Below are 19,147 nucleotides of genomic sequence, written 5' to 3'. Positions count from 1 at the left end.
ACCAGGGTAATGGCTGGGTTACCGTTGCTTTAGTACGTGGACCTAAAGTTGATAAAGTGGCAGGACTGGATTCCTTAAACAGCCGTGACGTCATCGCTTATTGGACATTCCAGATCGCAGAGGTCTACAATAGAGATATGATTAAATCGTATTACCTCTCGTCGAAGCCTTCGGTCTTCAGGACGAGAATCATTGTAAAATAAATGAATCTGGATCTGTGTCTATGTGGGTGAAAGGTGTTGATAACTGTAAAAAAATTACTGTTGTCGGTGACCTCACTCATTATTATAGAAATTAAGTAAAGTATTCCTATTCAATATCCATACCAAAAAAAACCTACAGTTAGCTTAATTAATGAGCGTATTGCATCAGCCACATTTTATACACTCTGTGTGAGCATTGACCTCAGTGATTACACAACTGCTTATCGCTCTTTGTTTACAAACATGACAAAACAGCAGGTACGCGTGCTGCTAAATAGACTACAGCACACGTACGAGATAACACCCAGATGTCCGACTTAGAAAATTTCTGATCGGTAGCATCAGCCGAGAACTACTAGACATATGTCGTGCTGCTAAAGTGACTACAGATTCAGATTTATTTATTTTACGATGATTCCTCGTCCTGTGGACCAAAGGCATCGATGAGAGGTAATACGATTTACCCATATCTCTATTGTAGACCTCTGCAGTCTGGAATGTCCGATAAGCGATGATGACACAGCCGTTAAACGACTCCAGTCCTGCCACTTTATCGACTTTAGGTCCACATACTAAAGCAACGGTAACCCATCCATTACCTTGCTGATTGGCATCATTGTTGCAAAGGGTAAAGTTCAGAACTCCACCACAGAAAAGTGAGGGACTGTGCAATACAACTTGTGCGCCTACATAGTTCTCAGTCTCGATAGTAATATTGTCTGTTGCTGTGTAGACTGTTGGGCGGGTACACCTTGTTCTCCTATAATAATGTGGCATCTTCTGTGTGAGCGGTCGATGCTGCTGCACGTACGGCTTCATGAAGACTGACACCTTCTTAACAAAATATAGACAAAAATTGTAGAGGGAGACCAAGAGACAAATACAGTAAGCAGATTTAGAAGAATATAGATTGCAGTAGTTATTTGGAGGTGAAGAGGCTTGCACAGGATAGAGTAGCATGGAGAGCTGCATAAAATCACATTTGAGACAGAAAATAACAGCAGCAGCAGCAGCAGCAGCAGCAGCAGCAGCAGCAACAACAACAATGTTGTTGTTGTTGTTGTTGTTGTTGTTGTTGTCTTCAGTCCTGAGACTGGTTTGATGCAGCTCTCCATGATACTCTATCCTGTGCAAGCTTCTTCATCTCCCAGTACCTACTGCAACCTACATCCTTCTGAATCTGCTTAGTGTATTCATCTCTTGGTCTCCCTCTACAATTTTTACCCTCCACGCTGCCCTCCAGTGCTAAATTTGTGATCCCTTGATGTGTCAGAACATGTCCTACCAACCGGTCCCTTCTTCTAGTCAAGTTGTGCCACAAGCTCCCCTTCTCCCCAATTCTATTCAATACCTCCTCATTAGTTATGTGATCTACCCATCTAATCTTCAGCATTCTTCTGTAACACCACATTTCAAAAGCTTCTATTTTCTTCTTGTCCAAACTATTTATCGTCCATGTTTCACTTCCATACATGGCTACACTCCATACAAATACTTTCAGAAACAACTTCCTGACACTTAAATCAATACTCAATGTTAACAAATTTCTCTTCTTCAGAAATGCTCTCCTTGCCATTGCCAGTCTACATTTTATATCCTCTATACTTCGACCATCATCAGTTAATTTGCTCCCCAAATAGCAAAACTCCTTTACTACTTTAAGTGTCTCATTTCCTAATCTAATTCCCTCAGCATCACCCGACTTAATTCGACTACATTCCATTATCCTTGTTGTGCTTTTGTTGATGTTCATCTTATATCCTCCTTACAAAAATTCGACTACATTCCATTATCCTTGTTGTGCTTTTGTTGATGTTCATCTTATATCCTCCTTACAAGACACTGTCCATTCCATTGAATAGCTCTTCCAAGTCCTTTGCTGTCTCTGACAGAGTTACGATATCATCGGTGAACCTCAACGTTTTTATTTCTACTCTGTGGACTTTAATACCTACTCCGAATTTTTCTTTTGTTTCCTTTACTGCTTGCTCAATATACAGATTGAATAACATTGCGGAGAGGCTACAACCCTGTCTCACTCCCTTCCCAACCACTGCTTCCCTTTCATGCCCCTCGACTCTTATAACTGCCATCTGGTTTCTGTACAAATTGTAAATAGCCTTTCACTCCCTTTATTGTACCCCTGCCACCTTCAGAATTTGAAAGAGAGTATTCCAGTCAACATTGTCAAAAGCTTTCTCTAAGTCTACAAATGCTAGAAGCGTAGGCTTGCCTTTCCTTAATCTATTTTCTGAGATAAGTCGTAAGGTCAGTATTGCCTCATGTGTTCCAACATTTCTGCAGAATGCAAACTGATCTTGGCTGAGGTAGGCTTCTACCAGTTTTTCCATTCGTCTGTAAAGAATTTGCGTTAGTATTTTGCAGCTGTGACTTATTAAACTGATAGTTTGGTAATTTTCACATCTGTCAACACCTGCTTTCTTTGGGATTGGAATTATTATATTCTTCTTGAAGTCTGAGGGTATTTCGCCTGTCTCATACATCTTGCTCACCAGATGGTAGAGTTTTGTCAGGACTGGCTCTCCCAAGGCTGTCAGTAGTTTTAATGGAATGTTGTCTACTCCCGGGGCCTTGTTTTGACTTAGGTCTTTCAGTGCTCTGTCAAAATCTTCACGCAGTATCGTATCTCCCATTTCGTCTTCATCTACATCCTCTTCCATTTCCATAATATTGTCCTCAAGTACATCGCCCTTGTATAGACTCTCTACATACTCCTTCCACCTTTCTGCTTTCCCTTCTTTGCGTAGAACTGGGTTTCCATCCGAGCTCTTGATATTCATACAAGTGGCTCTCTTTTCTCCAAAGGTCGCTTTAATTTTCCTGTAGGCAGTATCTATCTTACCCCTAGTGAGATAAGCCTCTACATCCTTACATTTGTCCTCTAGCCATCCCTGCTTAGCCATTCTGCACTTCCTGTTGATCTCATTTTTGAGACATTTGTATATCTTTTTGCCTGCTACATTTACTGCATTTTTTATATTTTCTCCTTTCATCAATTAAATTCAATATATCTTCTGTTATCCAAGGATTTCTACTGGCCCTCGTCTTTTTACCTACTTGATCCTTTGCTGCCTTCATTATTTCATCCCTCAAAGCTACCCATTCTTCTTCTATTGTATTTCTTTCCCTCATTCCTGTCAATTGTTCTCTTATGCTCTCCCTGAACTCTGTACAACCTCTGGTTCTTTCAGTTTATCTAGGTCCCATCTCCTTAAATTCCCACCTTTTTGCAGTTTCTTCAGTTTTAATCTACAGTTCATAACCAATAGATTGTGGTCAGAGTCCACATCTGCCCCTGGAAATGTCTTACAATTTAAAACCTGGTTCTTAAATCTCTGTCTTACCATTATATAATCTATCTGATACCTTCTAGTATCTCCAGGATTCTTCCATGTATACAACCTTCTTTTATGATTCTTGAACCAAGTGTTAGCTATGATTAAGTTATGCTCTGTGCAAAATTCTACCAGACGGCTTCCTTTTTGATTTCTCTCCCCCAATTCATATTCACCCACTATGTTTCCTTCTCTCCCTTTTCCTACTCTTGAATTACAGTCACCCATGACTATTAAATTTTCGTCTCCCTTCACTACCTGAATAATTTCTTTTATCTCATCATGCATTTCATCAATTTCTTTATCATCCGCAGAGCTAGTTGGCATATAAACTTGTACTACTGTAGTAGGCATGGGCTTCGTGTCTATCTTGGCCACAACAATACGTTCGCTGTGCTGTTTGTAAAAGCTTACCCGCACTCCTATTTTTTTATTCATTATTAAACCTACTCCTGCATTACCCCTATTTGATTTTGTATTTATAACCCTGTATTCACCTGACCAAAAGTCTTGTTCCTCCCGCCACCGAACTTCACTAATTCCCACTATATCTAACTTTAACCTATCCATTTCCCTTTTTAAATTTTCTGACCTACCTGCCCGATTAAGGGATCTGACATTCCACGCTCCGATCCATAGAACGCCAGTTTTCTTTCTTCTGTAGGCAGTTGGTTTCTCATAGGACCATTTCACGAGTGTACCGTGAATATCAGGAACCCGTAAAACATCAAATCTCCGACAATGCTGTGGCCGGAAAAAGATCCTGCAAGAACGGGACCAATGACGCCTGAAGAGAATTGTTCAGTATGACAGAAGTGAAACCCTTCCACAAATTCCTGCAGATTTCAGTGACGGGGCATCGACAAGTGTCAACATGCAAACCATTCAACGAAACATCATCGATATGGGCTTTCGGAGCCAAACACTCCCTCGTGTACCTGTGATGACTGCACGACACAAAGCCTTACGCCTTGCCTGGGCCCATCAACACAAGAATTGAACTGTTGATGACTGCAATCATGTTGCCTGGTCGGATGAGTCTTGTTTCAAATTGTATTGGGTGGCTGGGTGTGTATGGCTATGGAGACAACCTCATGAATCCATGGACCCTGCATGTCAGCAGAGAACTGTTCAAGCTGGTGGAGGCTCTGGGGCAAGTGCAATTGGCGTGATGTCGGACCACTGATGCATCGAGATACGACTCTGACAGGTGACACGTGTGTAAGCATCCTGTCTGATCACCTGCATCCATTCGTGTCCATTGTGCATCCCGACGGACTTTGGCAATTCCAGCAGGACAATGTGACACATCCACACATCCAGAATTGCTGCAGAGTGGCTCCAGGAACACTCTTCTGAGTTTAAACATTTCTGCTGGCCACCAAACTCCCCAGACACGAACATTATTGAGCATATCTGGGATGCCTCGCAACTTGCTGTTCAGAAGAGATCTCCATCCCCTCGTACTCTTGCAGATTTATGGTCAGCCCTGCAGGATTGATGGTGTCTGCTCCCTCCAGCACTACTTCAGACGTTAGTCTAGTCCATGTCAAGTCGTGTTGCAGCACTTCTGCGTACTCGCGGGGGGGCTCTACAATATATTAGGCAGATGTACCAGTTTCTTTGGCTCTTTAGTGTATAAAGCACAAACAGTATTGTGAGAAGGAAAGTTACCACTCACCATATAGCGGAGATGCTGAGTCACAGATAGGCACAACAAAAAGATTTCGCATGCTCGTGTGTGTGTGTGTGTGTGTGTGTGTGTGTGTGTGTGTGTGTGTGTGTGGGCGCGCGTGCGCGTGCGCCCGTGTGCGCGCGCGTGCGCACGTGTGCGCGAGCGCGTGCATGCGTGTGCCCGCGCGCCCACTCCCATATGTATGTGTCTATTGTTGACAAGGCCAGTGGCCAAAAGCTTTAATTGTGAAATGAAATTACAATGAAATCCAGACCATTAGCTGCATACAGGTGTTGATAAATATCAACGGGGACAGTTGAAAATGTGTGCCCCAATCAGGGCTCGAACCCAGTACCTCTTGCTTACATGGCAGATGCTCTATCCGACTGGGCCATCAAGAACACAGAGGATAGTGTCACTGCAGGGAATTATCTCTGCCACACCCCTGTGAGACCCACTTTCCCAACTTACTGTCCACACACTACATTTGTAGTGCTCCTGCCCACTATACTCATGACTCGCAGCAGTCAGTCTACCGAATCCCATCAGAGTTTGAGCAATGTGGGTACATCTGCACTGAAGATGATCTTTGGCTGGTAAGCTTCATCTATATATGAATATGATATCTGGTCTTTCGAAAATGTCTGAAAGAACAGATATCATATATCATTGGTGATCTTGCAGCCATTAAGGCCTTCGTCAACAAGTCTCACACACACACACACACACACACACACACACACGCGCGCGCGCACGCGCAGTCACTCGTTCACACAAATGCAACTCACACACACAACTGCAGTCTCAGGCAACTGAAACCACACTTGAGACTGCAATTGTGTGTGCGAGTTGCATTTGTGTGCGTGTCTGTCTGTCTGTCTGTGTGTGTGTGTGTGTGTGTGTGTGTGTGTCTCTGTGTGTGTGTAGGTGGGCGGGTGGGCGCACACATGCGCACGCGCGCGTGTGTGTGTGTGTGTGTGTGTGTGTGTGTGTGTGTGTGTGTGTGTGTGTGTGTGTGGGCGCGCGCGCGCGCGCGCGCCTGTGCCTGTGCCTGTGCCTGTGCCTGTCTGTCTGTCTGTCTGTCTGTCTGTCACCTATTGTTGATGAAGGCCTTAACGACCGAAAGGTTTAATTGTAAGAGTCTGTTAAAAGAGAAAAAGTGTTTCAACGTATTCTGGAAACCTGCTACATCTCTTTACATTATGAAGAGCAATTCTTGCTGTGCACTATCCCATAGAGGCATATTTCCACTAAGAAATTTACAGGGTTTTCAAAAACCCTTTAACTGATGTGAAAATTGATGCTGAATCACATACACTACAAAAGTTAGCACCTAAAAATGGTGATGCCCCAAAACTTGTTATAAAGTTATGCACAAAAAAGGGAAAGAACAAACTACTAATAGAAATCAGACCACGTTAGAAAAGAGTGAGCAAGTAGAAAAAGATAAATTTATAGCATTTCCATAAGGAACTCACATTTACGATAAAATAAGTTGTTTGTTTTGAAAAACTACGTTGCGAATTGGCTTCAGACGAGAATGTCACATCAGTATTATACACAACATACATACACTATGTGATCAAAAATATCCGGTCACCTGGCTGAGAAGAATGACTTAAAAGTTTGTGGCGCCCTCCGTCAGTAATGCTGGAATTCAATATGGTGTTGGCTCACCCTTAGCCTTGATGACAGCTTCCACTCTTGCAGGCATACAATATGTTCAATCAGATGCTGGAAGGTTTCTTTGGGAATGGCAGCCCATTCTTCACGGAGTGCTGCACTGAGGAGAGGTTTCGATGTTGGTGGTGAGGCCTGCCTCGAAGTCAGTATTCCAAAACAACCTAAAGGTGTTTTATAGGATTCAGGTCAGAACTCTGTGCAGGCCAGCCCATTACAGGGATGATATTGTCATGTAACCACTCTGCCACAGGCCGTGCATTATGAACAGCCGCTCGATCGTGTTGAAAGATCCAATCGCCATCCCCAAGTTGCTCTTCAACAGTGAGAAGCAAGAATGTGCTTAAAACATCAATGTAAGCCCCTGCTGTGATAGAGCCATGCAAAACAACAAGGGGTGCAAGCCCCCTGCATGAAAAACATGACCACACCATAACACCACCGCCTCCGAATTTTACTTTTGGCACTACACACGCTGGCAGATGACGTTCGCCATACCCACACCCTGCCATCAGATTGCCACATTATGTACCATGATTCATCACTCCTCAGATTGCCACATTATGTACCATGATTCATCACTCCACACAACGTTTTTCCACTGTTTAATGGTCCAATGTTTATGCTCCTTACACTAAGCGAGGCATCGTTTGCCATTTCCCGGCGTGATGTGTGGCTTATGAGCAGCCGCTCAACCATGAAATCCAAGTTTTCTCACCTCCCGCCTAACTGTCATAGTACTTGCAGTGGATCGTGATGCAGTTTGGAATTCCTGTGTGATGGTCTGGATAGATTTCTGCCTATTACACATTACGACCCTATTCAACTGTTGGCGGTCTCTGTCAGTCAACAGACTAGGTCATCCTGTACGCTTTTGTGCTGTACGTTTCCTCTTCACTATCACATTGGAAACAGTGGACCTTGGGATGTTTAGGAGTGTGGAAATCTCACATACAGAAGTATGACCCAAGTGACACCGAATCACTTGATCACATTCGAAGTCCATGAGTTCTGCGGAGCACACCGTTCTGCTCTCTCACAATGTCTAATGGCTACTAAGATCACTGATATAGAATACCTGGCAGTATGTGGCAGCACAATACACCTAATATGAAAAATGTATGTTTTTGGCAGTGTCCGGGTACTTTTGATCACATAGTGTAAGAGCCTACCATATAAATGTGCAGAATATATAAAATAACATGTAGTGAGTTGGATGAATCTTAGTTGGGCAAACAGGGAGAAACTTCAAAATGCGATTTAGAGACAGTATTAATGTTATTAAGAGCAACCCCTCAACATTCAGTGCTCATTAATGAGAATGCAAGCGTTCTGCTGACGACTTGAGTAAAAAGATCACTGTTCTTCATATAGCAGAAAAAGGGTAGATCATTGAACATTCTTGAAGAAATTGAGATATACACCATTTGACTAAACACCGTGACAATACACTTAAGGAGGAAACAAGTTTATGGAATAAAATGTATATAAAAAACTTTAAGAGTATTTTAATCGATTAAGTTGAGTTTGAGGTCTCTCCGTCTTCTGCTCGAAAAATTGTCTGATTTTACATGAAAATTTGGATTACCATCAGGTCCGAGTCTTTATTGACAACCTCACTATACTATAAACAAAGATTTTGCATTGCGGCCAATATGCTCAATGTATAGTTCATGACAATTGACACTGGTTTATATACATGTTCCATATATTTGGAAAAATTATAGTTTTAACATACTAATTGTCCAAACATGATATTGTACGTGATGTTTAAAGCTTTGTATTGTTCCATAAAAACACGGGAGAACTGCCGGATATCAGTAACTTCCTGCCACGATATTTCGGCGCAGAGTCTTCTGGCCATCTTCAGGTGAGTCCCACTGTAGTAGTACTGGCGAGTACGCGATGAGCTCCGCTATTTAAAGCCGTACTGAGGTGACATTGCACATGCACATGCACATGCACATGCGTGGCCAGAAGACTCTGCGCCGAAATATCGTGGCAGGAGGTTACTGATATCTGGCAGCTCTCCCGTGTTTTTATGGAACAATGATATTTTACATTTAAAAATTACTGTTAGAGATGCGTATAAATGCGATCTCAGAAATAATAAAACACTCTTTGGCCCATTAGTCAGTTCTATGTTTACATTACATAACAATTACATCAAATGTGACCAATAAACGTCACTACCTAAGAATTGACAGCAATATCATGGACGACAACCTGTGTACTGAGAGATGAACTTTAAGTTGAACGCCACAAAGAACTTATAACTGACAAGCATGTGATGGAAATACATAATGTAAGTAGTCTTGTGTTTCTGTTGTTATGTATTCTGTTGTCCTTGTGATCAGATCCCACTGATGATAGGTTATACATCCAAATACTGGTTTGGCTAATAAATGTTTTAAGTGCAGCCTGTAATGTTTAGAAGGTGTTTTTTAACATATATTTGTTAGCTAGGGACCACCAAACATTCAGGATTCTTACCTCACCAAAAGTCTACTTGGACAGCTTTAGAAATACCCTGAAAGATTTGTTATGTTGGTGACTTCTTTTTATTATTTAATTATTGGTCATGTGAATCTAGGACTGTACAGTGTACAAAAGATATTGGATCGTTTCTTAATTACTACTGACATTTCCTGAAATTTTTTACCTTTTTAAATTTAGCAAAAGGTAATATTAAACAATATTTTATTATTCTATATGCTTTACAAAATCAGTCTTAATAAGTTCTGCAGTTTTGTTTTTCTAGCTACTCCCTTGCTGTATAGAAGCAGTGCTTTACCAAGTAATCTCTCACTGTTGATTTGAAATTGTTTCTGTCCATTATTATTTTTGTGGATTTGGGTAATCTGTTATACCATTTGATGCCCTTCTGTAATAGAGCAATGTTTGTGTGTTGTAAGTGTACATCATTTATTTTTTTTGTGTGGCAGTGGTGTATAGATTCATTATGAGTCATGCATGGATTACTACTGTTTAATTATTTTTCCATAATTACATTTTCTAGTATGTAAAGACAGGGAAGTGGTAGTATTGTATTTTTCTCAAGTAGTAGCTTGCATGATGAGCTTTGGTCCACCAGTTCCATTAGTCTAATAATCTTTTTCTGTATTCGAAATTTTCTCAAAATTGCTCCACAATTTCCCCATAATATTACACCATATTTCAATATTGAGTGAATGTAAGCAAAGTATATGGTCCTGAGATAATCATATAACAACAAAAACAATCAATTATTGATAAAATTATTTAATTGGATAGATAAAGAATCTACTCACCAAGTGGCGGCAAAACACACACACAAAAGACTGTTGTGATTGGTAATCTTTTGGAGCCAGAGGCTCCTTCTTTAGGCAGAAGGGTTGAAGGGAATGAAGAAAGGTGAAGAAAAAGGAGTGGAGAGGTCAAGGAAAAGGGGTAGATTTTGGGAAAGTCTTTCCTTCTCATCTCATATGGTAAGTCTCCCTGACCTGCAGATCTGGGTGGCTTTCCCAGAATCTGCTCCTTTTCCTAGACCTCTCCACTCCTTTTCCTTCACCATTCTTCCTTCCCTTCAACCCTTCTGCCTGAAGAAGGTGCCCGTGGCTCCAAAAGCTTGCCAATCACCGAGATCCGAGGCTTACCATATGGAATGAGAAGGAAAGACTTTCCCAAAATCTATCCCTTTTCCTAGACCTCTTCAGTCCTTTTCCTTCACCCTTCTTCCTTCCCCTTTCACCCTTCTGCCTGAAGGAGGAGTCACTGGCTCCAAAAGCTTACCAATCACAACAGTCTTTTATGTGTGTGTTCTGCTGCTGCTTGGTGAGTAGATTTTTTTATCTATCCAATTAAATAATGAGACTATATATGATGTACAGTTTCTTAGTATCCTTATCATGAAACATGTTTTGCTCAGTTTTCTGTTTATGTAGTTTATATGTGTATCTCATTTCATGTTGTGTTGTATCCATATTCCAAGAAAAATTTTTCCGTCTCTGTTTTCCTGAATGTTTGTCAATTTGTTGCAGTATATGGATTAGCTGATGGTGAACATGTCAATTACAACAGTTTTTTTTCCAGATTTATTCAATTCAATTTTTATTATCACATAACATGCCTTATACAATCAAAGATTGTGACATAGGTGACTTGTCAGTTTTACACTATATATAATAATACTAAAAATAGACAATAAACTAATAATATATATGGTGTAACATCTTCAAAGAGGTATTTTAATTACAATTATACTACATTGTTGCCATTCACGAAATCTTCTACACTATAGTAACATTTATCTTTCAGACATTTTTCCAGGTCTCTTTTCGTACCTTTTACATTTGGATCATCCATATCTTTCCATGTTTTATTTACAAATTTCATGCCCATATAGTATGGGGTTTTTTCATATCATTTTAAACTGTGGGTAGGTAACATGTAGCTCGTTCTATATCTAGTATCATATTAATGCAAGAAAGAGTTGCCCTCAAAAAGCTATGGGTTTCTTTTCGTGAAAGTGAGAGTTTCATAGATGTATATGCTTGGAATGCTCATTAGATCTAGTTTTACAAATAAAGGTTTACAATGTTGCTTTGGTTTTGCTCCCACCATTGCTCGGATGATTCTTTTTTTTAGTCTAAAAGCTCTAAGTAAATTTGTTTTTTCAGACCCCCAGAAAATTATACTATACCTAGTGACTGAAACAAAATATGCATTATATACAGTTTTTCTTACAGCTAAATCAGTAATACTATATAAGATATTTATGATATATACAAGGCTATTCAGTCGACCCAGTATGTTGTCCACATGGTGACTCCATAACTGGTTTTTATTGATACGCCAAGGAATTTGACACAGTCTGCAGTCTCTAATTTTTGTCCACATACCTTATTTCACTTATAGACTGTGCAGATTGTTTTGTGGTGAAATGAACAATTTCTGTTTTAGTAAAATTTAATGTCAAGTTATTGTTTTTGACCCATGCCTCCACTTCCCCAAGTATTTGTTCAGCATGGCGAATTAGGTCTACCTCATTTTTACAACAGACTACAGCTTTTGAGTCATCTGCATAGAGGATAGTATCAGACTGGACCTGACATGGCATATCATTAATATAATACAGAAATAGCTGTGGCCCTAATTTTGAACCTTGTGGAACACCTAATTGAGTGTGTTTCCAGCCAGAGAGAAATTTCTTGCCGTTGATGTTAATAAGTACTCTTTGTTTTCTGTTTGGAAAGTATGATGACATCCAGCTAAGAGATTGCCTTGAAAACCATAGCGTGCCAATTTTTGGAGAAGCAGGTCATGATTTACTGTGTCGAAGGCTTTGGACAGGTCACAAAAGATGCCTGACACACACATTCTGTCATCAAGACATCTGCTGACTTTTGTGACTAATTCATTTATTTACTGTGTCGAAGGCTTTGGACAGGTCACAAAAGATGCCTGACACACACATTCTATCATCAAGACACCTGCTGACTTTTGTGACTAATTCATTTATTGCATGTATTTATAATCAAGCTGTTTGCATCACAGTACTCTTCTATGATTTTCGTAATGGCCTTAATGTTGTTTTCAAAGGTTTCTTTGGTACTTCCTATAATGAAGATGGCGGTGTCATGTGCAAGCAGGCAAAGCTTAGTATTACTGCTAACAGCAGTATATACACTCCTGGAAATTGAAATAAGAACACGGTGAATTCATTGTCCCAGGAAGGGGAAACTTTATTGACACATTCCTGGGGTCAGATACATCACATGATCACACTGACAGAACCACAGGCACATAGACACAGGCAACAGAGCATGCACAATGTCGCCACTAGTACAGTGTATATCCACCTTTCGCAGCAATGCAGGCTGCTATTCTCCCATGGAGACGATCGTAGAGATGCTGGATGTAGTCCTGTGGAACGGCTTGCCATGCCATTTCCACCTGGCGCCTCAGTTGGACCAGCGTTCGTGCTGGACATGCAGACCGCGTGAGACGACGCTTCATCCAGTCCCAAACATGCTCAATGGGGGACAGATCCGGAGATCTTGCTGGCCAGGGTAGTTGACTTACACCTTCTAGAGCACGTTGGGTGGCACGGGATACATGCGGACGTCCATTGTCCTGTTGGAACAGCAAGTTCCCTTGCCGGTCTAGGAATGGTAGAACGATGGGTTCGATGACGGTTTGGATGTACCGTGCACTATTCAGTGTCCCCTCAATGATCACCAGTGGTGTACAGCCAGTGTAGGAGATCGCTCCCCACACCATGATGCCGGGTGTTGGCCCTGTGTGCCTCGGTCGTATGCAGTCCTGATTGTGGCGCTCACCTGCACGGCGCCAAACACGCATACGACCATCATTGGCACCGAGGCAGAAGCGACTCTCATCGCTGAAGACGACACGTCTCCATTCGTCCCTCCATTCACGCCTGTCGCGACACCACTGGAGGCGGGCTGCACGATGTTGGGGCGTGAGCGGAAGACGGCCTAACGGTGTGCGGGACCGTAGCCCAGCTTCACGGAGACGGTTGCGAATGGTCCTCGCCGATACCCCAGAAGCAACAGTGTTCCTAATTTGCTGGGAAGTGGCGGTGCGGTCCCCTACGGCACTGCGTAGGATCCTACGGTCTTGGCGTGCATCCGTGCGCCGCTGCGGTCCGGTCCCAGGTCGACGGGCACGTGCACCTTCCGCCGACCACTGGCGACAACATCGATGTACTGTGGAGACCTCACGCCCCACGTGTTGAGCAATTCGGCGGTACGTCCACCCGGCCTCCCGCATGCCCACTATACGCCCTCGCTCAAAGTCCGTCAACTGCACATACGGTTCACGTCCACGCTGTCGCGGCATGCTACCAGTGTTAAAGACTGCGATGGAGCTCCGTATGCCACGGCAAACTGGCTGACACTGACGGCGGCGGTGCACAAATGCTGCGCAGCTAGGGCCATTCGACGGCCAACAGCGCGGTTCCTGGTGTGTCCGCTGTGCCGTGCGTGTGATCATTGCTTGTACAGCCCTCTCGCAGTGTCCGGAGCAAGTATGGTGGGTCTGACACACCGGTGTCAATGTGTTCTTTTTTCCATTTCCAGGAGTGTAGATCATTCACATATAGTGGTCCAAAAATGGAACTTGGCGAACTCCATGTCTGACCACCCGAATGATGAGTATTGACTACCTCATTTACTTCATATGTTGGCTCTATTAGCTGTTTTCTTTTACTGAGATACAATTTAATCCAGTTATGTGCTGCTCCACTAATATCTGAGTTCTGAATCTTACAAGTAATTTATCATGACTGATTGTATCGAATGCTTTTGATAAATATGGTAATGTGCTCGGGCTATGTTCCTTCCTATCTAGGGCTTGTAGCATTTCATACATAAAAGTTAAGGTTGCTGATTCGTTTGAGTGATTTCTTTTTTGTTTATTTGTATGCAGCATGCTCCATTACAGTATTTGTAATACTACATTTAAGTAGTTTGTTATTTTGTGTGTGTGTGTGTGTGTGTGTGTGTGTGTGTGTGTGTGTGTGTGTGTGGGCGTGCACACATGTGTGTCATATGATGATGATGATGATGATGATGATGATGACGAGAGAAGGGAAACGATGAAACCCTGTGCCGGCACATAGCCTGCTGCTCGTGAACAGCATTGAGGGGGCTGTCGAAGTTAACATCCCTATCTGACAGATGGATCACTACCAACAGTGTCACATGTCCTCACTTTGTGAGACACTGCGGATCGGTTTGGTATTTATACCAGATCACAAGCACAAAGTCTTGTGATCAGGCAGTTCACGTCACCACTTCACCTACCTTTGCCAGCCAAATACTGGCAGTGAAAATGTTTTCAACGAACAGGATTCGAACTGGCTTATCCTCAGGTCAAGTGCCACTACACGAGCGTGCATTAGCAGTATCGACCTTGGGTATAGGGCTGTCGATAAAAAATAGAGGTATCGATATACCAGTATTTTTTCCAAAAAAATATCAATATATATCAGCAATATTTTTCCACCGATACATCAATATGAAAATGGTAATATTGGGTGCCGATATTTTTATTGTATATTATGTTTTTTCACAATTTTCGAAAAATATTTGAAATTGTTCTTTGAAATTGTGTTAGGACATAATTTTACATTCATTGTGTAATGGAGCCTCAGTACTTTTTTAGCTTTCATTACATCCACTCTTTCTCTTTGACTGTGTGAAGAGAGTATATGTGGTACAAAAGGACAACACTGATTGCACTAGGGAGTGGTGGTGTGAATAGAATAACAAGATTTCCGATGTCAACAAATGTTAAATCCTGCCTAGTCAGCAAAGATGGGGTGTCTAGGAAACCTGCTTTCTTGGATTGCTAGACAACAATTTGAGCAAATCGTATTAATGGGTTTTATTATGAAAAGTAATCCACAATACTTAACTTTGAGAATTATATAGATATGTTGCAAGCAAAGGGCGACATTCAAAATAAATAAGCTTCTTCACTTTATACAATTCCTTATATACAGTTGACATTCTATTGAGGTCGCTAGTCTTGAGGCTTCTGTAGAACTAGGCAGTGGCCAGTCGGGTGCAGTGCGTATGTCCTCTTCGCACAGAGGCCACTGCTGTTGCCTGCAATCAGATGACATCTTGTCACAGCCATGTCCACTCTATCATTCCCGACTAGTGTGTCGGCACTCGACTTCACGCTGTAACGACAAACGGTACATCAGTTGCATTACAAAATAATTTTTAACACAACTGGTGTGCTATTTCTTCTCGTTTTCCTTAGGGGGATAGACAGGCTGCTAGCTTGTTGATTTACAGAATAATAATAAATCAATATCTGCTTTTGTCTATGTATGTGCAGATGGATATGTGAGTGTGTGTGTGTGCGCGAGTGTATACCTGTCCTTTTTTCCCCCTAAGGTAAGTCTTTCCGCTCCTGGGATTGGAATGACTCCTTACCCTCTCCCTTAAAACCCACATCCTTTCGTCTTTCCCTCTCCTTCCCTCTTTCCTGACGAAGCAGCTGTTTGTTGCGAAAGCTTGAATTTTGTGTGTATGTTTGTGTTTGTTTCTGTGTCTATCGACCTGCCAGCACTTTCGTTTGGTAAGTCACATCACATTTTAGATAAATCAATACTTCAATATACACCTGTAAAACTGGCAGTATACAGTGTGTCACAAGGGTTATCCCTTAGATTATTTGGAACAGAAAATGTAAATACAGTAATGTGATCAGATCCATAATTAAGGAGCTACAACAGAGTTCCAAAACATGCCACGGTGTATGGAGTGCTACACTTGTATTCACAGGACACACAATCAGTCTTGGGTAGATGAGTGCAGCGAGTGGTACGTTTGCACAGCAGCAACATTGTTAGAGCCATTTGAACCATTTTTTTGTCTCCTGTGTACAGTACAAGTTTTCATCCAGGACTATGGAGAGATGGTGTACATCTTGGGCTTCTGTGACGGTAGTGCGAAAGCTGCTGTTGCCAAGTATCGCTGTCGGTATCCTAACCGTAGGATTCCAAGTGCCAAAATGTTTAGTGTAATGTATTGAACATTGCTAAAACTGGTACTCTTCCCAGTGTTCGTATTCACTCCGAAAGACATCGTGACGTACCAAGAAGAAGAAAACATCCTTAATTAAGTAGAGCGCAGTCCTCGTTCAAGACAAGACACCTAACTATGCAATTGAAGTTTCACAATCTAAGGTATGCAGGATTTTTCATGATAATGGACTGTATCCTCTTCATGTGCAGAAAGTTCACCATTTAGAGCCACACGATTCTGCCAACCGTTTGCACTTTTATAACTGGTTAAATGGAAATCAGCAGCTCTATCACTTCATAATGTCTGGTGGTGTGGCAACCTCTATAAGAGATGGCATTTACAATATGTATGTCTGGGCAGATGAAAATCCCCATGCCACCGTTGTATTTCAATTTCAACACAGATTCAGTGTCAATGTCTGTTGTGGTAATGTGTGTGACCAGTTAATGCGGCTCTTCATTCTCCCGGTAAATATAAATGGTCAGATGTACGGTAACTTTTTACGAGAAGACTTATCGCAGCTTCTTAAAAGATGTTCCTCTGGAAGCAAGATGACACATGTACGTCCAACATAACAGGGCATCTGCACACTTCTGCCATGTGGTAATAGCTTATCTTAATCGGCAATTCCCACATCGATGGATAGGTCTCAGGGACCCTATCGACGGGCCTGCCAGATCCCCAGATTTAACACTCCTAGATTACTGCATTTGGGGGTGGGTGAAAGACATCGTGTACATAGTTACGGCGGAAATGCGAGAAGAACTGATACGACGCATTTTCAATGCCGCAACGACAGTAAAGAACGAGCGTGTGAAATTACAAAATGCTACTTGCACGATTCACTCCCCTGTGAATCTTTGCCTTCAAATACAGGGAGGAAATTTTGAACACTTGCTTTAAATCCTCTCTGAATGGAAGAAACTGCTTCAAAATTTTTTTAATTAATTTTTATGTTCGTTTTTGACAGTGAAATCATACTGTAAAAGTTTTTTTCTGCCCTTTTCCTGAGTTCTTTTAATTAGCACCTTAATTATGGACCTGATTTATTTACATTTTTTTTCCAAATAATCTAAGGAATACCCTCCGGAAAGTGGGGGAACACCTCGTGACTCACCCTATATTTACAATGTGCAGCTGACATTTTTATTAGGCAGGTATGTCAATATTTTTTCCACTGATATATTGATACAATGATACTTTTTTTCAGTATATCAAGAGCAGACAATTACATTTTTTTAAAATATCAATATATTGGATTCCTGATATTTAAAAAAAAATATCAATAGTCCTACATCTACAACTACATCTACATCTATACTCCGCAAGCCACCCAACGGTGTGTGGCGGAGGGCACTTTACGTGCCACTGTCATTACCTCTCTTTCCTGTTCCAGTCGCGTACGGTTCACGGGATGATCGACTGCCGGAAAGTAGACCTCTCTAATTTTACATTCATGATCTCCTCGGGAGGTATAAGTAGCAATATATTCTATACCTCATGCAGAAATACAGCGGCATCCAAAATACATTGTATAAATTATTTTCATGTTTCTCCCTTAACTTCATACACAATGTCTTTCATCCACTCCCAGATGCAGTAATCTAGGGGTTTTAAATCTGCAGATCTGGCAGGCCTGTTGATAGGGCCCCCATGACCTATCCGTCGATGTGGGAATTGCCTATTATCCTACTGTGGAGGCAGGTACTGCTTTTCTATTGACAACACAGTAATCCTCACATCATTTTTTTTACCAGTGAGTCCAGCTGGCGTGCCGTCTAGTGATCAATTCTGCATTACGTAGGAGTGTTCCGGTGCTTTTCGTCGGGCAGTGTATTTGTGCCACTCACAGTGAAGTGTGGACCACTGAAATTTCCACAACATCCAGCAAGGCTAAAGTAATACTGACAGATGCGTCTCATTTCGCAGGCCGTCTTTCCCGAGAACGCGCCCCGAGACGAGACGGCGAAGCTGGAGGAGGCGCGCGGCATCATCAGCTTCCACGTGGTGGGCAACTCGCTGATGCGGCCCGTCTCCAAGTCGACGATGCTGTGGCTGGTCGGCCTGCAGAACGTCTTCTCCCACCAGCTCCCGCGCATGCCCAAGGAGTACATCTCCAGGCTCGTCTTTGACCCGTGAGTATATGACTCTCCATCTAAACGTGTGCTCTGCAAAGCATTGTGAACTACCAGAGCATTCATCCTAACTGGTATCCAGGTGCTAGTCGTGCAGAACTGTCTGCTGCATTTTACACAGTTCAGATGAGATGAGAATAGAATCTTTTGAAACGCAGTGCTACAGAATAATGCCAAAGATGATACAAGTAGATCACATAACTGATAAAGGGGAACTGAATCAATTTGGGGAGAAAATAAAATTATGACATTATTGAACAAAAAGAGGGATATATTGTACGAGAGTGGTTTGAATAGTTCTTGGATTCTCCAAGAGAGATCAACGCAAGCACAATGAGTTGTTCATGTGGTATTCTTTGGCCAGTTGCCTGTAAACACGTGCTACATCAGTGCTCTTGGAAGAGAGCTGTGGCGATAACATGGCTCTGTTGTTGTTCCCACGTAGTGATGTGCGAAGATGGAAAAAAATCGAGATTCGAGCAGTGATTAAGTACTTCGTAAAGAAAGGTATGAAAGCAAAGGACATTCATGCCAATTTCCGTAATACATTGAG

The 19,147-nt window shown here is 42.0% G+C and overlaps 1 protein-coding gene across 6 annotated transcripts in view; it reads left to right on the top strand.

Moving 5' to 3' along the window:
* LOC126108568 (histone acetyltransferase KAT2A) overlaps positions 1–19,147 on the top strand; it is a 432,376-nt gene that overhangs the window by 334,870 nt on the left and 78,359 nt on the right. For all 6 annotated transcript variants that reach the window (XM_049913857.1, XM_049913859.1, XM_049913855.1 and 3 more), the window contains one exon: positions 18,389–18,594. In XM_049913857.1, the coding sequence (XP_049769814.1) occupies positions 18,389–18,594 (206 nt within the window). The remainder of the gene's footprint in view (positions 1–18,388; positions 18,595–19,147) is intronic.

Source organism: Schistocerca cancellata, chromosome 11 (assembly GCF_023864275.1).
Source record: "Schistocerca cancellata isolate TAMUIC-IGC-003103 chromosome 11, iqSchCanc2.1, whole genome shotgun sequence".
Taxonomy (NCBI): Eukaryota; Metazoa; Arthropoda; class Insecta; order Orthoptera; family Acrididae; genus Schistocerca; species Schistocerca cancellata.
This window is presented reverse-complemented; position numbering and strand designations above follow the sequence as displayed.